Source organism: Carlito syrichta, unplaced genomic scaffold (genome assembly GCF_000164805.1).
Source record: "Carlito syrichta isolate Samal-C Ts95f unplaced genomic scaffold, Tarsius_syrichta-2.0.1 Scaffold315647, whole genome shotgun sequence".
In the NCBI taxonomy this organism is placed as follows: domain Eukaryota; kingdom Metazoa; phylum Chordata; class Mammalia; order Primates; family Tarsiidae; genus Carlito; species Carlito syrichta.
The window spans coordinates 178660-202734 of record NW_007259743.1 but is presented as its reverse complement, the minus strand read 5'-3'; the positions used below and the strand labels follow the sequence as shown (position 1 = coordinate 202734).

At 35.7% G+C, this 24075-nt stretch overlaps 1 protein-coding gene and 1 pseudogene across 1 annotated transcript; one reads left to right on the top strand and one right to left on the bottom strand.

The window, feature by feature from the left end:
* Window positions 1-6474: 6474 nt before the first annotated feature.
* Window positions 6475-9090, bottom strand: LOC103275720 (annotated as a pseudogene).
* A 7216-nt stretch (window positions 9091-16306) lies between these two features.
* Window positions 16307-20030, top strand: LOC103275712 (olfactory receptor 5B2-like). Its single transcript, XM_008073110.1, is given in 3 exon segments — window positions 16307-17207; window positions 17210-17232; window positions 20013-20030. Coding segments are annotated over 3 exon segments (942 nt in total).
* The last annotated feature ends 4045 nt before the right edge of the window (window positions 20031-24075 follow it).

Below are 24075 nucleotides of genomic sequence, written 5' to 3'. Positions count from 1 at the left end.
AATATTCATTATGCAGGTCCCTTGTTGATGAGATGTGCCCCTCCTTCCCCAGGCAGACACCCATTACTGCCAATCCCACTTCTCTGCCCCCCTCCTGGCAGTTTCCCACTACTGCCAATCCTTTTCTTATAGTATTATGAGAATTATTCAAGGTCCGCTTATGAATAAGAACATGTGATACTCAGTTCTTTGTTTCTGTGAAAGATCACTCAGTATTATAGACTTTAAGTCCATTCAGGTTGCTGTGAAGTTCATGATTTTGTTCTTCTTTATGGCTGTGTAATATTCCGCCATCATATACTCTATTTTCCTGGAGATTTTTCATTTGCTATAAATATATTTTGCTATACAGTATATTTTTCATACTACATATATAAACTGTATATATAGTATGTATATACCTGTTGTATATAAATATATGGATATTTATAGTGTATGTATAGTATATGTATATATAGTATATATATTTACTGTATGTATATTGCAATGTGTGTGTATATCTATGTGGATGAGATTTATTCATTGTCATTGCTTTCAATACCATCTACATGTTGATAACTCCCAAATGTACATCTCTATTTCTGTTAAAATTTTTCTGGTGGTATTTTAAACTGTCATACTATAATTGATTATTTGCCTGTCTCTTCTTTTATTTTACCAATTATTATGATTTTTAAAAATTTGGTCTTGAGGTATTTCTCTTGAGAATGGCAATAAACTAAAATACCCACTCTCAAGAGATTCCTGACAGGGAGGAAATTAGGTCTTGGTGTGTGTGTCAGGTAAGACACAATGAGGAAGTGAAATTAAAATGCATAAAACAAAAGAAATTTATTTTATTTTATTTTTAATTGTATGAAAAGAGGTGAGGTACAATTCAGGGTTAGGTATGCAAGTGGCCATTGTACAAGTAAAGCTTTGGCCTCACTTTGGTCTCCACTTTGACTGGTTTGAGATCAAGTACTCTTATTGATGAAGTATGCTTCCCACCTCCCCTGACAGTTTCCCACATCTGCCAATCCCCTCCTTGTAGTATTGTGATAATTGTTCAGGGTCCACTTATGAGTGAGAACATGCAGCACTCAGATCTTTATTTCTGTGATAGATCACTGAGTATTATAGACTCTAAATCCATCCAAGTTGCTGCTAAGTCCATAATTTTGTCCTTAGAAACAACAAAAAAATTAATACTCACAGGCCAGAGAGGTTGAAGTGTGCTGACAGAAAACATACCAAATGTCTGGAGAGGGCAGATAATCAGTGGGAATGGAGTGAGAGAGAAAGAGATAGAGGACCTATGGGACTATGCTTGTCTTAAAGGATGTTATCCCTTGGGATTTCCCACAGGCATTTCGAATTACCTCGTATAAAGAACATACATACGGAGGGTGGGAACTTATTTACAGGACTCTAGTGTTGTGATCAACAACTGAGAAATGTTTTGGATTTTGGGTAGTGAGATCAAGAACAAGCAAGCTATGTCGCAAACAACCACTCAGAGAAGGGAAGTTTTAACCAGACAAAAGATAACAGGATATGAATGGATTTTAAACAACTTATAGCAGGCTTAAAAATGGTTGCCAAGGTAGCAATTAAGCAAATTTATAACACCAGTGTTTGCATTATATGCTGAGGCTATGATATTGAATGCATACCTATTTATACCACAATGTTATGTCATCCTCTCTGATGCCTTTATTATTAAGAGACATTTCTCATTACATTTAGTTTTAATGATGCTTCTTGCCTTAAAGACTACTTTGCATGATATTAGTATAATGTCACTAACATTATTTTCTTAGTGTTTTCATGGTATATCCTTTTTCGCATTACACTATCATAATTTTTATTTTCTTATCCTTAAACTATACCTCCCTTTAAACAGCACATTGTTGGGTTTTTACTTATCTATTTATTTCCATCTTTTATTTAGTATATTTAGTTTATTTACATTTAATACAATTTCTTCTGTAGAGTTTTTATGTGCGTGGCAAAGAATACATATCATAAAAATCACCCTCTCAACAATTTCCTCTCTATAAGTCAAACAATAATTTCCCACCTTTCCCCGCCTTCATCCTCTGGCACCACTGTTCTGCTTCCTCTTTCTATAAGCTTGGCTACTTTGATGTATTTTAGTGGAATCATATAGTATTTGTCTTTTTGTGACTTGCTTATTTCACTTTGCGTCATGTCCTCAAGCTTTATCTATGTCACTTATGACAAGATTTTCTTTTATAAATTTTATTTATTTATTTATTTATTTAGAGAAAGCAGGATTTATTGAGAGGACAGAAAAGCTCCCAGAGTGGGAGGAGACCCAAGGGGATTGCCCGATTTTCTTTTTAAAGGATTAATACTATTCTATCATATGTTTATTATTTGTATTGTTTCCATATATTGGCTATTATAAGTAATGATGAAATGAACACGAGCATTCGGAAATCTCTTAAATACTCTGATTTTAATTTTTTCTTTTTTTTAAAGTTTTTTATTTTAAAATTGTGGGGTACAATTCAGAGTTAGGTATACAAATATTCACTGTGCGGGTACCCTTGTTAATGAGGTGTGTCCCGCCCTTCCCCAGGCAGATTCCCACTACTGCCAATCCCACCTCCCTGCCCTCCCACACCCCCACAGCTTTCCACTACTGTCAATGCTTTTCTTATAGTATTATGATAGTGCAAGTTTCACTTATGAGAGAGAACAGGTGATACTCAGTTCTTTGTTTCTGTGAAAGATCACTCAGTATTATAGACTCTAATTCCATCCAGGTGGCTGTGAAGTTCATGATTTTGTTCTTCTTTATGGCTGCATAATATTCCATTGTATATATGTACCACATTTTTAAAATCTAGTCCTCTTTTGATGGGCAGCATGGTTGGTTCGTGTTCTTGCTATTGTGAACAATACTGCAATAAACATACATGTGAAGGTATCTTTTTTACAGAGTGATTTGAGTACTTCCAGGTATAGTCCCAGTAGGGGGATTGCGGGGTCATATGGAAGATCGATTTTTAGAACTTTTAGGAATCTCCACACTGTTTTCCATAGAGACTGTACTAGTTTACACTTCCACCATCAATGTAGAAGTGTTCCCTTTTAGCCACATCCTCACCAGCATCTGTTATTTTTTGAGTTATTGATGATGGCCATTCTGACTGGAGATAGGTGGTATCTCAGAGTAGTTTTAATTTGCATTTTTTTGATGACTAGTGTCTGAACATTTTTTCATGAATCTGTTGGCTGCTCATACGTCTTCTTTTAAGAAGTGTCTATTCATATCTTTTGCTCACTTTGTAATGGGGCTATTTGTGTTTTTCTTTTCAGCACATTTGAGTTCCTTATAGATCCTAGATGTTAGGCCTTTGTCAGACATGGAGTTGGCAACATTTTTTCCCAGTCTGTGTGCTGTCTCCCTGCTCTCTTGATTGTTTCTTTGACTTTGCAGAAGCTTGTCAGTTTGATGAGGTCCCAATTGTCTATCTTATCTCTTATGGCATGGGCACTTAGGGTTTTGATCAGGAATTGCTTGGCAGTTCCAATTTCCACAAGAGTGTCTCCTGTATTTTCTAAGGTTCTTATAGTTTGAGGTTTTATGTTTAGGTCTCTGATCCATTTTGAGTTGATTTTTGTGTACGGAGATAGGTAGGGGGTCCTGTTTAAATCTTCTGCATGTCATCAGTCAGTTTTCCCAGCACCATTTACTGAATAAGTTCTCCTCTCCCCAGTGGTTGGTGGTGGAGGCTTTGTCAAAGATGAATTGGTTGAGAACTTGGGGTTTTGCTTCTGGAATCTCAATTCTATTCCGTTGGTCTATATGCCTGTTCTTGTACCCATACCAGGTTGTTTTGATTATTGTAGCTTTATAATAAAGTTTAAAGTCTGGGAGTGTTGATACCTCCTGCTTTGTTTGGTTTTTGTTTTGTTTTGTTTTGTTTTGCTGAGGATTGTTTTAGCTATTCGTGGTTGTTTGTGTTTCCATATGATTTCCTGTATTGCTGTTTCTAGGTCTGAGAAGAATGTTGCTGGTAATTTGATGGGTATTGCGTTAAATCTGTAGATTGCCTTAGGTAGAATGGACATCTTAACAATGTAGATTCTTCCAATCCATGAGCATGGAATAGTTTTCCACTTGTTTGTGTCATCTTTGATTTCTCTGAGCAGTGTTTTGTAGTTTTCATTGTAAAGGTCTTTCACATTTCTGGCTAGGAAGATACCGAGGTATTTCATTTTCTGTGTGACTATTGTGAAAAGAATTGTGCTTTTTATTTGGGTTTCTGCTTATTTATTATCAGTGTATAGAAATGTGATTGTCTTTTGGACATTAATTTTATACCCTGAGACTTTGTCAAAGTCCATTATCAGAGCAAGGAGGTTTTTGACAGATTCTCTTGGGTTTTTGAGGTATAGAATCATGTCGTCTGCAAAGAGGAATAACTTGTTTTCCTATTTGGATACCCTCTTCTCTGATTGCTCTCTCTAGAACTTCCAAAACTATGTTGAACAGGAGGAGGGATGAGAGTGGTCATCCTTGTCTAGTTCCAGTTTTCAGGGGAAATGGTTCTAATTTCTGTCTGTTTAGCAGTATGCTGGCTTTGGGTTTCTCATAGATGGCTCTTACTATTTTGAGGTATGTTCCATCTATGCCTAGATGTTCGAGGGTTTTTATCAAGAAGGGGTGCTGGATTTTAGCAAAAGTTTTTCTGCATCTAATGATGTAATTATGTGGCTTTTGTTTTTATGTCTATTGATGTGTTTAATTACGTTTAATGTCTTACAAATGTTGAACCAGGCTTGGATCCCCAGGATGAAGCCTACTTGGTCATGGTGGATGTCTTTTTACAATTTACTAAATAGGATTTATTTTATGTGTTATTTGTCACTTAATGAGGAATTTTAAATGAAAAAACATAAAAATGGTTTGAGATGTTCTCCTTGATAGTATAATTTCAAAAATTAATCTCCCCCAAAGTGGGAAATGCTAGTAGCTAGTATAATATAGAAAAAAATCCCGGCCAGTTCTCATGAAACACTTTAAAATTCTTTTCTAAGGAATTGTACAATGAGTAATGAACTATAACTATGAGTAGTTCAAATATACTGGCCACTGGACTCAAAGCCTAATTAATTCATTAATTTGACAAGTTAAATTAATAAACATGTTTAAATGTTTGTTGCAAAACTAGTATGAATAAAGCGATAATTTATGTATAAGGGATAAAGTTGTTAATAAAGCAAAGTCATTACTCTTGTGTAGTGTACGTTCTACCTAGGGAAACAGATGAATAGGTGAACAGATAATGAAATACATAATGATAATAACAACATTTAAATAGTGCTTAAGACTATGAAGAATAAACCAGGAAGGGAAGAGTGTCCAGAGGGTGGGGTGACTGTGTTATAATAGCATTTAAAGCAGAGACCTGAAGAAAGTGAAGGAACTTTCTGGGCATTGGCAACAAAGGTATAAAGGCCCTAAGGTTGGAGCATTCTTGGAACTGCACAGAAATACCAAGGAAATCAGTGTGAATGAAGTGGCGTGAATGAGTGAGAGAGTGGTAAAACATGAAGTGGTAGCTCAACTAAAACCAAAGTAGCCCTAAATAAATGGCATTCACCATTTCTTAGTATTTCCAGAGAGAAAAATGGACAACATCATTACTGAGTACATTTTTTCCCAAATGTAATAGAATGTAGTCATATACAGAAAAATGGAAATAACGCTTTATTACTGACCCATCTTTTTGTCCTGCTCTCTGGCCTTTTGTTTTTAAAAATCATCATATAACCATACTGTTTCTACCAATTGACTTCTGAAGACAAGAAATATTAACTACTTAAAATGCTATTTTATGTACTCTGAGTAAAATGTGTCTGCAAAAGCATACCTTATTAAAATATTCATCTCACACTTTTTTTCATTCTGGATTCTTGGAATAGGTTTACAACTAGAAAAATACTAATGCCAGATTAAATTTATTTTCTGATACCTCAATTGAGTATTTTAACTTTTTGATTAACGCATACCCTCACTTCATCTACCACCTTTAACAATTTCCCCACACCTGTGTGTATGTGCATTTATGGGCTCTTTGCATGCTCTTCTAGTTATGGGTTTGTGTGTGCCCTGTTTACACACAACCTTGTGTACACATATGGTAGAAAAAAGTGAGCACGCAAATAAATCAAATATCATTAATAAAATTTTTGACAAGGAGGACCCCAAAATTCTTAAGGTCCCACTTGACCATTATCATTCAGATATTGCATATCTGGACATAATGTTTTCTTCCCTCCAGATGACAGACTTTTGAAGAGGAAAGAGCATTGTCTCAGTAATTTAGGTGCAGTGTGGGCCTTAAAATGTGAGTCACTGCATGGAGAATATCGAAGAGAAAATTAAACATGCTTATTGTGGATCCTATGACTTTGAGAGGTCAAACCTAGAGACAATTTTTCCTTCTAGCTTTCTTAAATGTATTTTTTGACATCCTTGTTTCTCAGGCTATAGACCAAGGTTTTCAGCATGAGAATGATTATTGTATAGAACACAGCTGTGATTTTGTCTGTGTCTACGAAATGACTGGAGCTGGGTAGGTAGTACATAAAGATAACTGACCCATAGAAGATAGACACTGTTGTGAGGTGAGAAGGACATGTGAACAAAACCTTCTGGTATCCTGCATTTTCAGAATGGTGATAAATATGAGCAAGAAGGAAATCAAGATAACCAGGAGAGAAAAAAAAATGCTGAACCTTGCCACAAAAAACAAAAATCATCTCACTAATATATCTACCAGAGCAAGACAAAGCCATGACTGCTGAGAGATCACAGAAAAGGTCATGGGCCTGATTGGACATACAGAGAGACTGAACATGTTTCTAATGTGCATAGAGGCATTCAGGAAACCATAGAGAAGTTTAAGGCTAAACAAGCACACACACTTGTCATGGTGATGTAACGCAGGGATCTATACACTGCTACATAGTGGTCATAGGCCATTGAGGCCAATAGGAAATTTTCCATAGTGACCAAGGCTACAAAAAAGAACACTTGGGCAGTACACGAATTGTAGGAGATGTTTTTGTCTCCTATAAGGAACCTAGCCATGACCTGGGAGTGATAGCTGAAGAGTAACAAAAGTCTACCAGAGACAAGTTACTGAGGAAAAAGTACATGGAAATAAAGACAAGAGTCTAGCAGAATCAACGAGTCATTCCCAGGTTCCCAAACACACTGAGGGGATAAAGGAGAGTGAACATAATAATGAGTGGGACCTGTAGTTCTGGGGCATTGGTTAATCCCAGAAGGATAAACTCAGTCACCTCTGTGTTGTTCTCCATAGATGATGTTGGTGAATCATGAGATGCTCTGTAGCAATAAAAAATAAGTGAACAAAGTGGCAAAAAACAATAGATTTAGGTGAATCTAAAAAGTATAACTATAATACACATTATTTCATTATAGTGATAATCTGTTTTCCATTATTTTCTAGGTCTAAAGTGTGGGTTTGATAATGATGTTTAATGCATAAATTATCTATAGTTGAAGCTGAAGGATTCACACAGATCACTTCCCAGCTTTTAAATTTTGTAAATTTGTAAGCTAAGATTAGAAAATGTATTAAGCCGGGCTCGGTGGCTCAGCCTGTAATCTCGTGCCTTTGGGAGGCCGAAGTGAGTGGATTGCCTGAGCCCGCGGGTTCGAGACCCGCCTGGGTAGCGAGATCTCATCTCTACAATAAATCAAAAAATCAGCCGGGCATGGTAGCGCATGCCTGTAATTCCAGCTACTTGGAAGGCTGAGGTGGAAGGATCGCTGGAGCCCAGCATGTCGAGGCTGCGGTGACCAGGAGCGGCCACTGCACTCCAGTCTGGGTGACAGAGTGAGACTCCAACTCAAAAAAAAAAAAAAAAGAAAGAAAATGTATTAAGATGACATGTCTTCAATAGATATATCAGTCAGTGCAGTTTTCCCAAGCCTAGTAAATGCTTACACTTCTTTGCTGCTTACATGCCAGGAACTAGACAATTTACATGGATAATCATTTATCCCTCTTAACAACCCTACAAGGTTAAGTGGATGTCACTTTCTTTTAACTCATGAAGCAAAGAGGTTGAGTAATATGTTAAGGTTTAAATAACTATTACTGCCAAATCCAAACTTTATACCAAGGCAGGGTGATTTCCAAATCAATGAATGTTAACTGAATTTAAATAAAATTAAACTAAACTCAATTTACAGTTACTCATTGCCTCCATTGGTCCAAACTCAATGTCTGAGATTTCATGATGAATTAACTGAGAAATATATGCATAGTAGATGACTTAGCGTAACTGGGGCAGTAGGAATATTTACAACCAGCAGAGGCATTACTGATGGGAAGACATAGCATTAGGATAGAGCTTGGGCAGTAAGAAGACGTATATATCAGCTTTACCATTTACTACCTAAGACTCATTAATCCTAACTTTGCCAGAACCTAATTTTCTTCATCTACAAAACGAAAATATTAAGGAGACCTACTTCAAGGTACTGTGAACATTAAATGAGATATTGCATAAAAAGACAATGAGTAAAATGGTAAGTAGTTAACACAGGCGGATTCATGTTAGGTATAAGACTATTATTAGGATGGAATGATGGCTTCTATGATTGAGAAAGGTGGTTGGTGACATGCAGGGCTCAGGTGTGGATGAGTTTTCAAGTCTTATAGCCTCACTTTTTTATTTGCCTTTTCTTAAGCAATTGGACCACTAAGATTTTTTCATGCCCGCCAGTGTTTCTCAGTCTGTCCTTTGCCAGAGTGAGTGACTGTTCCAGTCTTTCCTTGTAAGTCATTCTTTTGCTTAATTTCTTCCTTAAAATTCATATTTGAAGGTGAACTTCATGTCTTAAATTTTTTATTTGAATCAGTTCTCCTATAGGAACAGCACTTTAAGTCTTTTTATTTGAATTTGAAGACTTGAGAGAGAAATCTATTATCTGCTAATCATTATTCTTTACCATTGTTCTAATTCTTTCACATCTTCACTTTGCAAGACCGAGCCTAAAAGTCATGCTGCTTACCCAACTTTGACACTCATAGCGACTTGTAGAATTCTTTGTTTAACAGCCAGTAATAAGACCTACACACATTTAACGCGTTTGCGTGTATGCATATGAACAAATATTTTTTCACTTAATTTTATCTTTTCATTTAATGTTCACAATAATATTGCAAGGTAGGTAGTATCATTTTATCACTAAGAGAACTGAGAATTTAAGAAGTTATATAAACTGCATTTACACAGCTAGCATGAGGAAGATTGAAGAGACAAGATTCAAACACAGTTGTCACTAAATCAAAAACCAGTGCTTTTAGCCACCTCGCTGTCTGCATTTGTAGATATGTTATAATAATTAGGATGAATTTATGGAGAATAAGTTACAGTGGAATGTAGACCTTGCTAATTCAATCTAATTACTACTGCTGTAGTTTTAACGATTCTCTGTCTCCCTCTCTCTCTACCCCCTCCCTCCCTCCCTCTCTATCTGTCCTACCTTCAACAAGGTACAATTAATACCTACTTAATCAGAGCATCACCTTTTTTGTTGTTGTTGATCTTTTTTAGGAAAACAGCATGATGATTTACATAAGTATCACTAAGCTCTATTGTTGGAAGTTTTGACATTTATGAAACCATAAAGGTTCTAAGCATCTATTTCTGCTCTCAAATATGTCATAGTAAGTATGGCTACCCTACTGATTTTGCATGATTTATACTCACTGAATGTGTGTATGGAATATAGAAGCTTACTCTGGTGCTGGAAAAGAAGGAAAAATCAATCCTGAATAGTGTTTTTGAAATCAGAAACTCAGCCATGGAATGATGCTTAAGTAGCATTAGAGACATTCTCCATCAGGTACTGGTTAAACTGTTCCAAAATTTCTAAGGCAAGTGAAGATGGAGCAAAGAACACTAACGTGGGCCAGAAACTTGACTACAAGTTCTGAGTCCACCGTTAATTCTTAAAGGTGCCCTTGGAGAAGTCACTTGCCTTCTTCTCGCTTGTAAAATAAAGAATTAAATTAAATGTAATTCAAAAAATTGCATCTGTGAATAGCAAATGAGGGAAGTTCTAAGAAAATACCTTGCTGAGGTGTTATTTAAAGTCAATCAATATAATTTTTATCTCGGAGTGTTTTCTTGGGCCATGATTGTAGGCTCATAACAAATCATCAGGTCAGGGATGGATAGGAGGAAAGGCCTACTTGTATTAGCAACTGTTAATACTCAGAAGCATCAATAATGGTCAAAAGGGCTCAGCACACAGTCTGGCATCTCTAAAATGATGTCACACTGAGTTGTATTGGGATTTCAGAAGATGAGTCATGGGAACCAACAGAAAACATAGAGACCGGGAGCTCTCTAGGGATGTTCTCTGTGAGAGTATCTACAGCTTCCATCCCACTCTTTAGAAGACAAGGAATTAATTTGCCTGTTGAGAGCTACCTACCTCACTGCTGATTATCATTATGGTCACCTTTGAAGTCTTCCCTTGGGAAACTATGCACCAACACCAGTGCTGAGTCCACCTGTCAAAGCAATTTTGGAACTATTTTTCTGGAATGGCCACCAGAGCTGTCATCATATTGCCTTTGATGTCCTGAATGTCATCAAAATGACTTTCTTTCAATATTTCTTTTATATTCAGGTAAAGAAAAAAAATCACTGAGGGGCTAGATCAAGTGAGTAGGGAGGATGCTCCAATATATTTATTTATTTACTGGTTAAAAACCTCCCTCACAGACAGTGCTGTGTGAGCTGGTGCATTGTCATGATGCAAGGGCTCCTTCAGGACCATTTTTGCACACACCTTTCTCATGCCAAGATTTTAAGTCTTTCCTAACTGTTTCTCTATCAATGTTTATTTGGTCTGCTGTGCTTCTCACAGTCAGCTGACAATTTTGATGCACAATTGGATGAATTTTTTTTCATCAGTTTTGCTGATGACTGGCTATCTTGAACTCTCTTCATCTTCCTTCTTTTTTAAAAACCTGACTAGTATTTCATTGTGTACATATGCAACATTTTCTTTCTCCATTCATCATTTCGTGGACACTTAGTTTGATTTTTATATCCTGGCTGATGGGAATAATGCTGCAAAGAATATGGAGGTGCAGATATTTATTTGAGCTACTGATTTAACTTCCTTTGGATGTATATCCAGAAGAGAGGTTGTTTTTAAATTTTTGAGGAAACTCCATACTCTTTTCATAATAGCTGTGCTAACTTACATTCCCACCAACAATGTGCAAAGATTCCTTTTTCTCCACATCCTCGTGAATACTTTTTATCATTTGTCTTTTTCATTAATAGTCATTCTGACAGTTGTGAGGTGATATGTCATTGTGGTTTTTTTCTTCATTTGTCTGTTGATTAGTGATGCTGAACACATTTTCATATATTTGTTCATTATTTCTTCTTCTTTTAAAAAATATCTGTTCAGGGTCTTTGCCTTTTTAAAAAAAATCAGGTTGTTTATTTCCTTACTGTTGAGTTGTTTGAATTCCATGTATATATTGCATACTATAAACCCCTTATCAGATGCATACTTTGCAAATATTTTTTCTTATTCTATAGGTTTTCTCTTCACTCTTGATTGTTCTACTTGGTGTGCAGAAGCTTTTTAGTTTGATATAATCCCATTTGTCTATTTTTGCTTTTGTTGCCTGTGCTTCCAGGGTCACATCCCCAAAATGGTTGCCTGGTCCAATGTCATGGAGTTTTCCCCCTATGTTTTTTCTAGTAGTTTTACAGTTAAGGTCTTATATTTAAGTTTTAATCCATTTTCAGTTGACTTTTGTAAATGGTGTGAGATAATTTTGTTCCTCTGACTGTGGATATTCAGCTTTATCACCACTATTTATTGAGGAGACTAACCTTGCCCAGTGTGTGTTGTTGGTAACTTTGTCAAAAATAAGCTGACTATAAAATGAATGCATCAATTCAGTAAGGGACTTTCTAATTTGTTCCATTGATCTATGTCTGTTTTTATGCCAGTACTATGTTGTTTTAATTATTTTAGGGTTGCAGTATATTTTGATGTCAGGTAGTGTGATGCCACCAGCTTTATATTTTTGCTCAAGATTGGTTTAACTATTTGAGATTTTTTTCTGTGGTTTTATGCATATTTTAGAATGTTTTATAAAAGTGCAAAGATATGACACAGCAGTTTTTATAGGAATCTGTAGATTGCCTGGGTAGTATGAATGTTTAAATAATATTAATTCTTCTAATCAATGAATATGGTGTATCTTTCCATTTATTTGTGGTTTCTTCAATTTATTTTATCAGTATTTTATAGCTTGTAGTGTGCAGATCCTTCACCTTCTTGGTAAAATTATTCCCTAAGCATTTTATTTGCAGTTATTGCAAATGGAATTGTGTGCTTGACTTGTTTTTTGAGTATTTCATTGTTTGCATATAGAAGCACTGCTGTGTTGACTTTGTAGCCTCTAACTTTAATGTTCATTTATTAGTTCTAAATTGGTTTTTGTAGAGTCTTTAGGGGTTTCTATATATAAAACCTTGTCTTAATATAGAAAAGTAAAAAATATGCATATAGGAAAAATTATATATTAATAGAAAATATATCTATAAATATATATATATAAAAGCAAAAAAGCAAGACTCAAAGACTACATATTTTAATATCTAGTTAGAGTATTCTCACAAAGGAAAAATTACACAGATGAAATACAGTTTGGTGGTTTCCAAGGGAACTGAGTGGGAGGAGGAGATGACCACAAAGAATCTTAGAGTTTTGTTTAGGTGATGGGAGTATTCTATAATATCTTGTTTTTATAGTGATTACATAATGATACACATCTGATCAAATCTATAGAAAAATGGGCTAAAAAGTATAGACTTTACTTATTGCAAATTATTCAACAATTAGAAGATGAAACAACAAGTAATCCAAAAAACATGTGTGTATACTCAACATATCCAGCTAGATCCCCACAGGCAGTTTAATTGGTTCTTTTATAGAAAAGTGTGATGAGGAACTGTAGATGCCCTCATTTGGGGCATCCCCTGAGATATCAGTGTCTCTATAATTCCCTCCTGTCTCCCTTGCATTCATCTCTGAAATCCCAACAAGACTCCACATGACTTCATTTTAAGGTATGAGTGTGTGCTGGGCTTCTTTATGTTTCTGAATGCTAAGCATTGTCAGCATCCGTAGGCCTTCTCCAGACATGAGGACTTGCTGAGTCTGCAATCATGACCAAGGAAATCGCCTCAAGATTATTAGGCTGAATGACTTTAAAATGATGACCCCTTCGTGGGTTGTTTTATATACCTCTCCTTATTTTCTATTTAAAGAGGCAATTCTGTGAATTATTTGAAAGAGGTCATTTTATTATGCTTATTTTATAAGTAAGAAGGAAGGAAGTGGCTCCTCCAAGGGCATAGTAATAATTAATGATGGATTCAGGGCTTCAACCCAAGCACTTGGATCCATAATAATATTTTTGCCTCCATTTTCCCTTGCCTTAGAAGGTTTAAAACCTTTTGGCCATTGCCTGTGAGAGAGCTTCTCTAACAGCACTTGTGCATCATCCCTTGACTGCACTTCTGATTTCACACTCACTATTCGGAATTGACTCTCTCTTCTTTTCTAGCAACAAGGGAAGCTTCTATATTCCATATACACATTTAGTGAAAAGGGTAATTCATACAAAAGCAGTGGGACAGCTGCACTTATCATTTCTTTGAGCGCAGAAATTGATCCTTTCATCTTTTTCTTCTAAAACAGTAAATTGAGTTTAACCATACTGATGAAATGATGTTTTCCTAAAGACGAACAAAAACTAAGGCAATGCTCTGATTGAGTAGATTGTAACTTCATCTAGTTCACTATCAGTTAGCCTCCCACAGGCAATAAATAAACAAATGTAACAAAGGAGTAAATTGACAGATTTTTTTATATACAAAAGGAGCTAAATGAATTCTCTAGATCCAAACTATGGTTCAACCTTTCTCCCATAACCTAACCCGTATTATTACTAGAAAATCTAAATATGCTGATAGTGAGGTGGCTAAAAGCACACATTTTGATTAGGGTGAAACAATCTTGATTCTTGAAGATCCTTCTTGCTAGTTATGTGATTGCAGAATATCACATAACTTTTCAAACCTCTGATTCCCATAATGGTAATTACAATAACATATAATAAGACTACCACACACATGCATGCACAAACACACACATACACACATTTATATAAAAAGCTCTTAACATTGGTTGTGGAACATAATGTATCCTAAAAGTGGTGATGCGAGTTCAGGTTGACAAACAAAGCCTTCACAGACTATGCTTATAAACTGTGGTGTGGAAAGGCAATAAGTAATAGCAGTCAGCAGAGGATGGACACCTTTTCCAATTTAAAACACTGTTCCTACACAAGAAATAATGCACATGCCTGTAATTCCGGCTACTTGGAAGGCTGAGGTGGAAGGATCGCTGGACCCCAGCAGGTCGAGGCTGCAGTGGCCGGGAGCGGCCACTGCACTCCAGTCTGGGCGACAGAGTGAGACTCCAACTCAAAAAAACAAAAAGAAATTATTCAAATAATAATTTTACATCATAGAGTTTGCCATCAAAACAGATCTGTGGACTAAAAGTAACCCACAAACAATTCATTTTAAACACTAAATATCTATATTCAACTAAGAGATGGCAATAATGAGAGGAAAGAATGAGTTTAAGAAAAGGAGACTCTTTCAAACCAAGCCAAAATATAAATTTCAAGGAAGAAATTCAACAAAAGAATGGCTCACATGGAATGAACAGAGCAGCCAGCCATGTGGGTAGAAAAAAAGATAGAGTGAGTATTCTGGAAGGCTCACTCAGAAAATCTCAGTAGCTCTAGTGTATAAGAAAAGACAACTTGAAAAAGGAGACGAAAAAAAGTTTATCCACACACAGTGCCCTACATGTTGCCATCCCTAACTTATTAAACTAACATAGAGATCCTCATCCCATCCTAATAGTGATAGTGGCGGTTCATGCCTGTAATCCTGAAGGCTGAGGCAAGGAGCGTTGCTTGAGCCCAGGAGTTCAAGACTAGCCCAGACACATAGCAAAACCTTGTCTCTACCAAAAAATAAAAACAAATAGCCATTGTGGTGACATGTGCCTGTTGTCCCAGCTACTAGAGACGCTGAGGTAGAAGGGTTGCTTGAGCCCAGGAGGTCAATGCTGAGAAGAACTGTGATCATGCCGCTGCACTCCAGCATGGGCATATCAGTGAGAACCTGACTCAAAAAAAAAAAAAATTTATGGGTAGCTCTCATCAGACTGTGCTAAACAGCCAGTATAATAGTCAGGCTGCTAAAAAATGTATTATTTTATATGATTTTCAAAATAATATCTTGAGGTAGGTCTTACTAATATTTTCATTTTGCAAATGGAATAAATGAGGTTTAAGAAAGTAGGGTGGAACAAATGTTGCCTAGGCAGCAAATACCACCTGATATGCAGTTCTTCCCAGAAACCAAGCTCTGTACTTGATGCTGCGTCTTCCCGTCAAAATTGCCTTTGCTGGTTGTGCATGACCACTGCCCCAGTAATCCTGAGATATCTAATGTGCATTCATCACTCAATTACTTCTCTGTGGAAACTGATTTGGGCCAATGAAGACAATGAATAATTGTAAATTGCTTCAAATTCAATTTGATTTACATTCACCTGAGACCCTTAGACTTGATAGCCACCTTCCTGGGCTCAGAGGTTGACTTGACAATTAAAACTTGTGCAAATATGAATAAATTACTTCATCTTGAGTGTTTCATAATTTAAATAAATGTAATAACTAATAAATATCATAATATTGCTGACAGAAATCAATAAATATATATTGCCTAGAGCGGTTCTTGGTATGTAAACAACATGGATGTGTACATTTTTCCTAGACTAGGGAATACCGAATTGGCAGATAAATTTATCTCAGGTAAATCATCTTGGACAAGTCACTAAATATTCTACATATCAGTTTACAAATTTATAGAATTTAAAGACTGGGAGATTATTCATAAAGATCCTTGGATTCAACAAATTGTTACTCAGTAGATAATTAGCATGCCAAATATTGTTGTCAAGCTTATGCTTGCAAATCTATAGAATCTTGAAGCACAAATTTTTACTATAATTATACACAAAGTATACATTTCCAAATGTATTTTTTGTTTATCACTCTATTTCTTTATTTCTCATTGTTATAGGACATCTCATGATTCCCAAATTGTGTTGATGGAGAACTGTACAGAAGTGACACAATTCATTCTTCTAGGACTGACCAGTGCCCCAGAGCTGCAGGTTCCCCTCTTTATCTTGTTCACCCTCATATACTACCTTACTCTGATGGGAAACCTGGGGATGATGTTGTTGATTCTGCTAGACTCTTGTCTCCACACTCCCATGTATTTTTTCCTCAATAACCTGTCTCTGGTGGACTTTGGTTACTCCTCAGTTGTCACTCCCAAAGTCATGGATGGGTTCCTCAGAGAAGACAAGCACATTTCCTACAATGCTTGTGCTGCTCAGATGTTCTTTTTTGTAGCTTTTGCCACTGTAGAAAATTACCTGTTGGCCTCAATGGCCTATGACCGCTATGCAGCGGTGTGTAAGCCCCTACATTACACCACCACCATGACAACAAGTGTGTGTACTCGTCTAGCTATAGGCTCCTATATATGTGGTTTCCTAAATGCCTCCTTCCATATTGGAGACATATTTAGTCTCTCTTTCTGTAAGTCCAATCTGGTCCACCACTTTTTCTGTGATGTTCCAGCCGTCATGACTCTTTCTTGCTCTAATAAACACATTAGTGAGGTGGTTCTGGTTTTTATGTCAAGCTTTAATGTCTTTTTTGCTCTTCTGGTTATCTTGATCTCCTACCTGTTCATATTCATTACCATCTTGAAGATGCACTCAGCCCAGGGACACCAGAAGGCTTTGTCCACCTGTGCATCTCACCTCACTACAGTCTCCATCTTCTATGGGACAGTCATCTTCATGTACTTACAGCCCAGTTCCAGTCACTCCATGGACACAGATAAAATGGCATCTGTATTCTATGCTATGGTCATTCCCATGCTGAACCCTGTGGTCTACAGTCTGAGGAACAAAGAAGTCAAGAGTGCATTCAAGAAGGTGTTGAGAAGGCAAAATTCTCTGTAAAATTGGAATTTGAACATTGTAGTATACACAGTAATGTTTCACTCATCTCAGACCTTCTTCAGGCAATGAATTACATTTCAAACCCCACTGTATATTTACGTTCCTGAGGTGATATTCTTATTTCTTCAGAAGTTCATTGTGTAATAAAAAGAAAATATTCTTGGATATGCAATACTTGAATAAGGAATGATAAAGGGACTTGTTAGAAGTTTTGGAATTTGCTGGGTCCAACCTTAGTAATGACATAGGATTGACCCACTTGTTCCACCTACATTTTCCCTTCCACATTTTAACGCAAACCTACGTGTTCAACAGGGTCACAAACAAGCCCATGAACAAAAGTATGTGTATAGGCCTCTTGTCAGCACATAGACATTAAAGTAATAAATTTGCTAAAGGCCAAAGGAATATGGCTAGTTTGCAACACAAATAATTTAAATAATGAATCAGGTATTGGTATAATTTATTTTTGGATAAACTTTTTAAGAAAAACTTTATGCTCACAACAAAATTGAGAGGAAAGGACAGAGATTTCCTATATACCTTGTGCCCTCACATGTGCTTGGCCTCCCTCGTTGTCAACATGTCTCACTGGAGTGGTACATTTGTTAGAACTGATGATCCCACATTATCACTCCAAGACCACAGTCTACATTAGGATTCACTCTTGGTGTTAGATCTTCTATGGGATTTGATAAGTGTATAATGGCATGTACCCATCACTAAAGTATCATATAGAGCAATTTCATGGTCCTAAAAATCTTCTGTGCTCTGCCTATTAATTCCTTCTTCCCTAACTCCTGAAAACTACTGATCTTCTTGTCTCCGTAGTTTTGCCTTCACCAGAATGTCATATCGTTGAAATCATACAGTGTGTAACCTTTTAATGTTGGCTTCTTTCACTTAGTAATATACATTTGTTTCCTCCATGCCTTTTCATGTCTTGATAACTCATTTATTTTTAGCACTAAATAAGAGTCTATTGTCAGACTATATCATGCTTTATCCATTTACCTACTGAAGCATATTTTGGTTGCTTCCAACTTTTGGCAATTATGAATAAAGCTGCTGCAAACATCTGTGGCTTAACTCTGCTTTTCTCCAATCTTACTGGATGTTCTACTTGTTTTCATTGTTAGCTTTTGTCTTACACTCGGAATATAGATACTCTTCAGTGCTCCATCCTAAGCTGTTTTTGTTTAGGTTTTTATTGAACGTTTCACTGACATCTCAAAAATAACATATACAAGACTGATATCTTGGTTTGGTCCCTCAAATCTGTATCCTGATTGTACTTAGAGTCAATCTCCTAACTGTGGCCTGCAAGAGGTGCATGACCTCTCTGATGCTACCTCTCTTGTTGCTTTCTCCCAAACTTCTTGCTCTGGATAGTCTATTTTATTTTATTTTATTTTAAAGATGTGGGGTACAATTCAGTGTTATGTATACAAATGTTGTGTATATGTACTACATTTTTTTTATTCAGTCCAGCTTCGATGAGCAGCATGGTTGGTTCCATGTTTTTGCTATTGCAACAAACATGAATAGACACTTCTCAAAAGAAGATATATGGGCAGCCAACAGACACATGAAAAAGTGCTCAGCTTCACTAATCATTAGTCTAGCAATATTTATCTTGGTTCATTTCTTGAGCACAAAAAGCACATTCACAGTGCAGAATGTTGTGCATTTTGGTCTCTTTACCTGCTATGCTTTTTCTTTATGTATCATCTTAAAAATTACATCCTCAGAGAACCCAATTTAACTATGCATCTAAAATTTTCATCTCCCGTGCCCACTATTCTCTATTTCAGCACCATATTTTTTTTCTTTTAAAAGTGGTAAGAATATTTATTATGAAATATTCCCATAGTAAGAGAGATTCACTCATGAGATCTACCTTCCCTTAACAATTTTAAGTGTACGATACAATATTGTTAATTATAGGTACTATTTGTACAGGAGATCTTCAGAACTTATTTTTGTATAATTGAAACTTTACTCCCATTTAACAGCAGCTCCTCACCTTACTGCCCCCAGTCCCACTACAGTCTCTGAAAATCACCATTTTTAAACTCTCTTTCTATGCATTTGACTACTTCAGATACCACTTGTAAGTAGAATCATGCAATATCTGTCCTTCTGTGACTGACTTATTTCGCTTAGTCTAATGTCCTCCATGATCATCCATTTTCACATACTACAAGAGTTTTTTAATTGAAATGTAATAATTGTATATATGTATGTGATACAATATAATATTTTGGTAAATTTTTACATTGTGTAGTGATGATAATTAGCATATCTATCATGTATCATATTTGTCATATCAATATTGATCATTTCTTTGTGGTGAGAACATTAAAAATCTCCTTTTCTAGATGTTTAAAACATGCAATACATTATTGTTAGCAATAGTCACCCTACTGTGCAATAGAGTACCAGAAGTTATTTCTCCTATCCGACTGGAAGATTGTGCCTGCTGAACAACCTCTCATTATCTCTTCCTCCCCCCATTTTCCAGTCTCTGGTAACAACTATTCCACTCTCAACTTCTATAAGATCTATATAGATTCTATATAGATTCTACATACAAGTGAGATGATATGCTACTTTTCTTTCTGTGTGTAACTTATTTTACTGAACATAAAGTGCTCCAAACTCACCCATGTTGTTGCAAATGACAGTATTTCATTCTTTCAAATGACTGAATAGTATTCCATTGTGTGTATATGTTCCATTTTCTTTATTCATTAATCTGTTGATGGGTATTTAGCTTGATTCTATATTTTGACTATTGTTAAGAGTGCTGCAGTAAACATGATATTTCATGTTTCATGTGACATGATATTTTATGTTTCTTCAATACACTGAGTGTATTTCTTCTGTAAATATGCCCAGTAGATGGAGTGCTGGGTCATATAGTTCTATTTTTTGAGGAACCTCCATGCTGTTTTTCATAATGACTCTACTAGTTTATGTTCCCACCAACGGTGTACAAGCATTTCCATTTTTTATACCCTTGCTGTTTGTTATATGTTGTCTTTTGATAATAACCATTTTAACTGGGGTAAGGTAATATATCATGATTTTGATTTCCCTGGTGGTTAGTGAGGCTGAGCACTTTTTATATACCTACTGGCCATTTGTAAGTATGTTTTCTTTGGAAAAATATCTGTTCTATGTGTTTTGCTAATGAGTTAGTTCCTTATAAATTCTGGATATCAGCCCCTTGTCGAATATATAATTTTAAAATATCTTCTCTTGTTCTGTGTCTCTTCCCTCTATGGCATATTTCGTTTGTTGTGAAAAGCTTTTTAGTTTGATGCAGTCCCATTTGTTCATTTTTGCTTTTTTTCCGTCTCTTACTTTTGAGGTCTTTTCTAAAAAGTTCCTTGTCCAGATCAATGTCATGTAGCATACCCCTTATGTTTTCTTCTAGTAGTTTCATACTTTAGGGTGTTCCATTTGACTCTTTTATCCATTTAGCATTGATTTTTTTGTAGACGGTGAGAGATAGGAGTCAAGTTTCATTCTTTGAGTGTGGATATCTAGTTTTCCTAGCACCATTCATTAAAGAGATTGTCCTTTTTTCCAGTACTTGCTCTTAAATACTTTGTCAAAAATCAATTGATGGTAAATTCCTGGATTTATTTCTGAGCTTTCTATCTTGTTCTATTGTTCTATGTCCATTTTTATGTCAATATCTGCTGCTTTGGTTACCATAGATCTATAGCATACTTTAAAGTCAGATAGTGTGAAGCCTCCAGCTTTGTTCTTTTTGCTTCAGCTTGCTTTGGCTATTTGTGATACCATAAGAATTCTAGGATTTTTTTTTCTAATTCTGTTAAAATTGACTTCAGTATTTTGAGAGGGATTGCTTTGAATCTGTAGATTGCTTTGGGCAGTATGGTTATTTTAATACATTATATTAATTATTCTAATCCATGAGCATGGGATATTTTTAATTTGTGTCACCTACAATTTCTTTAATCAATGTTTTATAGTCTTCTTTGTATAGGCCTTTTCACCTCCTTGATTAAATTTATTCCTAGGTATTTTATTAATTTTTTGTAGTGATTGTAAATGAGATTTCTTTCTTGATTTCAGATAGTTTGCTATTTTGTATGGAAACATCACTCATTTTTGTTTCCTGATTTTGTATTATGCATTTTTACTAATATTTTTTATTGGTTCTAACAGGGCTAGGGTTTCCTATATACAACACAATGCCATGCCTTGCTCTTTCTCTTTCCCTAAGTGACCCAAGGTGACCCACCATTATGGTCCACTACAGCTTGACCTAGAGTACCTCACGAAGTTGTGCAAGTCCAGAGGCTCCAATTTTCGTGTTCTCTTCAAGAACACCTGGGAAACTGCCCAGGCCACCAAGGATATGCATATATGAAAAGCCACCAAGTATCTGAAAGATGTCACTTTACAGAAACAGTGTGTGTCATTCCTATGCTACAAAGATGGGGATGGGAGGTGTATCCAAGCCAAACAGTAAGACTGGACACAGGGTCTGTCGCCCCCAAAAGAGTACTGAATTTTTACTGCCCATGCTTAAAAATGTAGAGAGTTATGCTGAACTTAGGGGCTTAGATGTAGATTCACTTGTCATTGAGCACATCCAGGTGACCAAAGTCCCCAAAGTGTGCTGCTGGATATACAGGGCTCAAGGTCGGATCAATCCATACAAAATCTCCCCCTGTCACATCGAGAAGATCTTCACTGAAAAGAAACAAATTGTTCCTAAGCCAGAGGAAAAAGATCCCAGAAGAAACTGAAGAAACAAAACCTTATGGCGTGAGAATAAATTCAGCATAAAATAAATGCAGATAAAAGTGAAAGAAAAAAAAAGAAAGTGTCATGTGCAAAGAGATAATTTGAGTACCTTCTTTCCAATTTGGTTGTTTTTTATTCTTTTTCTTGTCTAATTGCTCTGACTAAAACTTCCAATGCTACACTGAATAGAAGTTATAAAAGTGGGCATCCTTGTCTTGTTCCAGATTTAGAAGAAAACTTTCACCCTTTCCTCATACAATACAATGTTGGCTGTGGGTTTATTATAAATTGCCCTTACTATGTGAAGGTATATTCCTTCTATATATAATTTGTTGAGCTTTCAATTATAAAGGAATGTTGTATTTTGTCTAATATTTTTTGCATCTGTTGAAATGGTCATATGTTATCATTTATTGTGTTAATATGATGTGTTACATTTATTGATTTGCACATGTTAAACCATCTTTGCACCTCTGGTATCATGGTGGGTGATCTTTTTAATGTGTTGTTGAATTGTCATTGCAAGCATTTTGTTGAGAATTGTTGCATTTGTGTTTATGAGGGATATTGGCCTGGAGCTTTTTTTTTTTTTTTGGCTGTGACCCTGTCTGGTTTTGGTATCAAGGCAATGTTTGTCTCATAGAATGAGTTTGTAAGACTTCCCTTCTTTTCAGTTATTTGGGATAATCTGTGAAGAATTGGCATTAGGCTTTTTGTTTTGTTTTTTTCCTAGTTTGTTTTGTTTTGCAGAATTCAGCACTAAAGCCATCAGGTCCTGAGTTTTCTCTAATTGGAGACTTTTTATTACTATTTTTTTTTTTTAGTCGAGGTCGCACTCTGTCACCCAAGCTGGAATGTAGTGGCATGATCAAGGCTCACCACACCCTCAACTTCCTGGGTTCAAGTAACTCTCCTACCTCAACCTCTCAAGTAGCTGGGACAGCAGGCACACCCTACCACAACTGGATAATTTTTGGAGTTTTTGTAGAGACGAGGTCTCACTATGTTGCCTAGGGTGGTCTCAAACGCCTTAACTCAAGCAATCCTCCAGTCTTGACCTCCCAAAGTGCTGGGATTACAAGTGTGAGTCACCATACTCAACCTTTTTATTTCTAATTTAATTTTATTACTCATTATTGGTCTGTTAAATTTTTCTTTTCTTTTTAAAAATTCAATCTTGATAGGTTTTATATGTCCAGAAATTTATCCACTTCTTCTAGATTTTCCAATTTGGTGAGATATAATTGTTTATATCTGTTTCTTACTACCCTTTGTATTTCTGTGGTATCAGTTGTAATGTCCACTTTTTCATCTCAGATTTTGTTTATTTGCCAATTACTCTGATTTGATAATCTCATGTTGTATACATATATTGAAATATCATTTTGTACCCTAATAACATACATAATTATGACTTTTCAATTAAAAATAAAATAAGAAACTATCTTGAGAAAAGAACATAATATACCAAAACCAATGGGATGCAGCAAAAATAGTACTAAAAGGGAGATTTATTAAAATAAATGCCTACATTAAAAGAGTAAAACTCTCAAATAAACAACCTAAATTTACATCTCAGAGATCGAGAAGAAATATTAAGAGAAAATTTAGAAGGAAGAAAATGATAAATATGAGAGCAGAAATAAACAAGCTAAAAATAGAAAGGCAATAGAAAAATCAGTGAAAGTAAGAGTTAGTTTAAATTAACGTTTAGCTAGATTTATTAAGAAAGAAGAGGTGACTCAAATAAAACAAAAAAAAGAAAGATGTGAAATTACAATGGATGTCATGAAAGTAAAAAGAATTGTGATTAGCAAAACAGTTTTTCTCTAAAAAAACAAAAGGATAACCAAGAAAAAATGAAGAAATTCCTAGAATCATAAAACTAAATCATAACTAAAGACTAAATCGTGAAGAAATTGAAAATCTGAACAAGCTAATGACAAGTGAGGATATTAAATTGGTAACTAATAACCTCCCAACAATTAAATCCAAAGACCAAATGGCCTTACTGGTGAAATTTACCAAACATTAAAAAAAGAGAAAAGTTC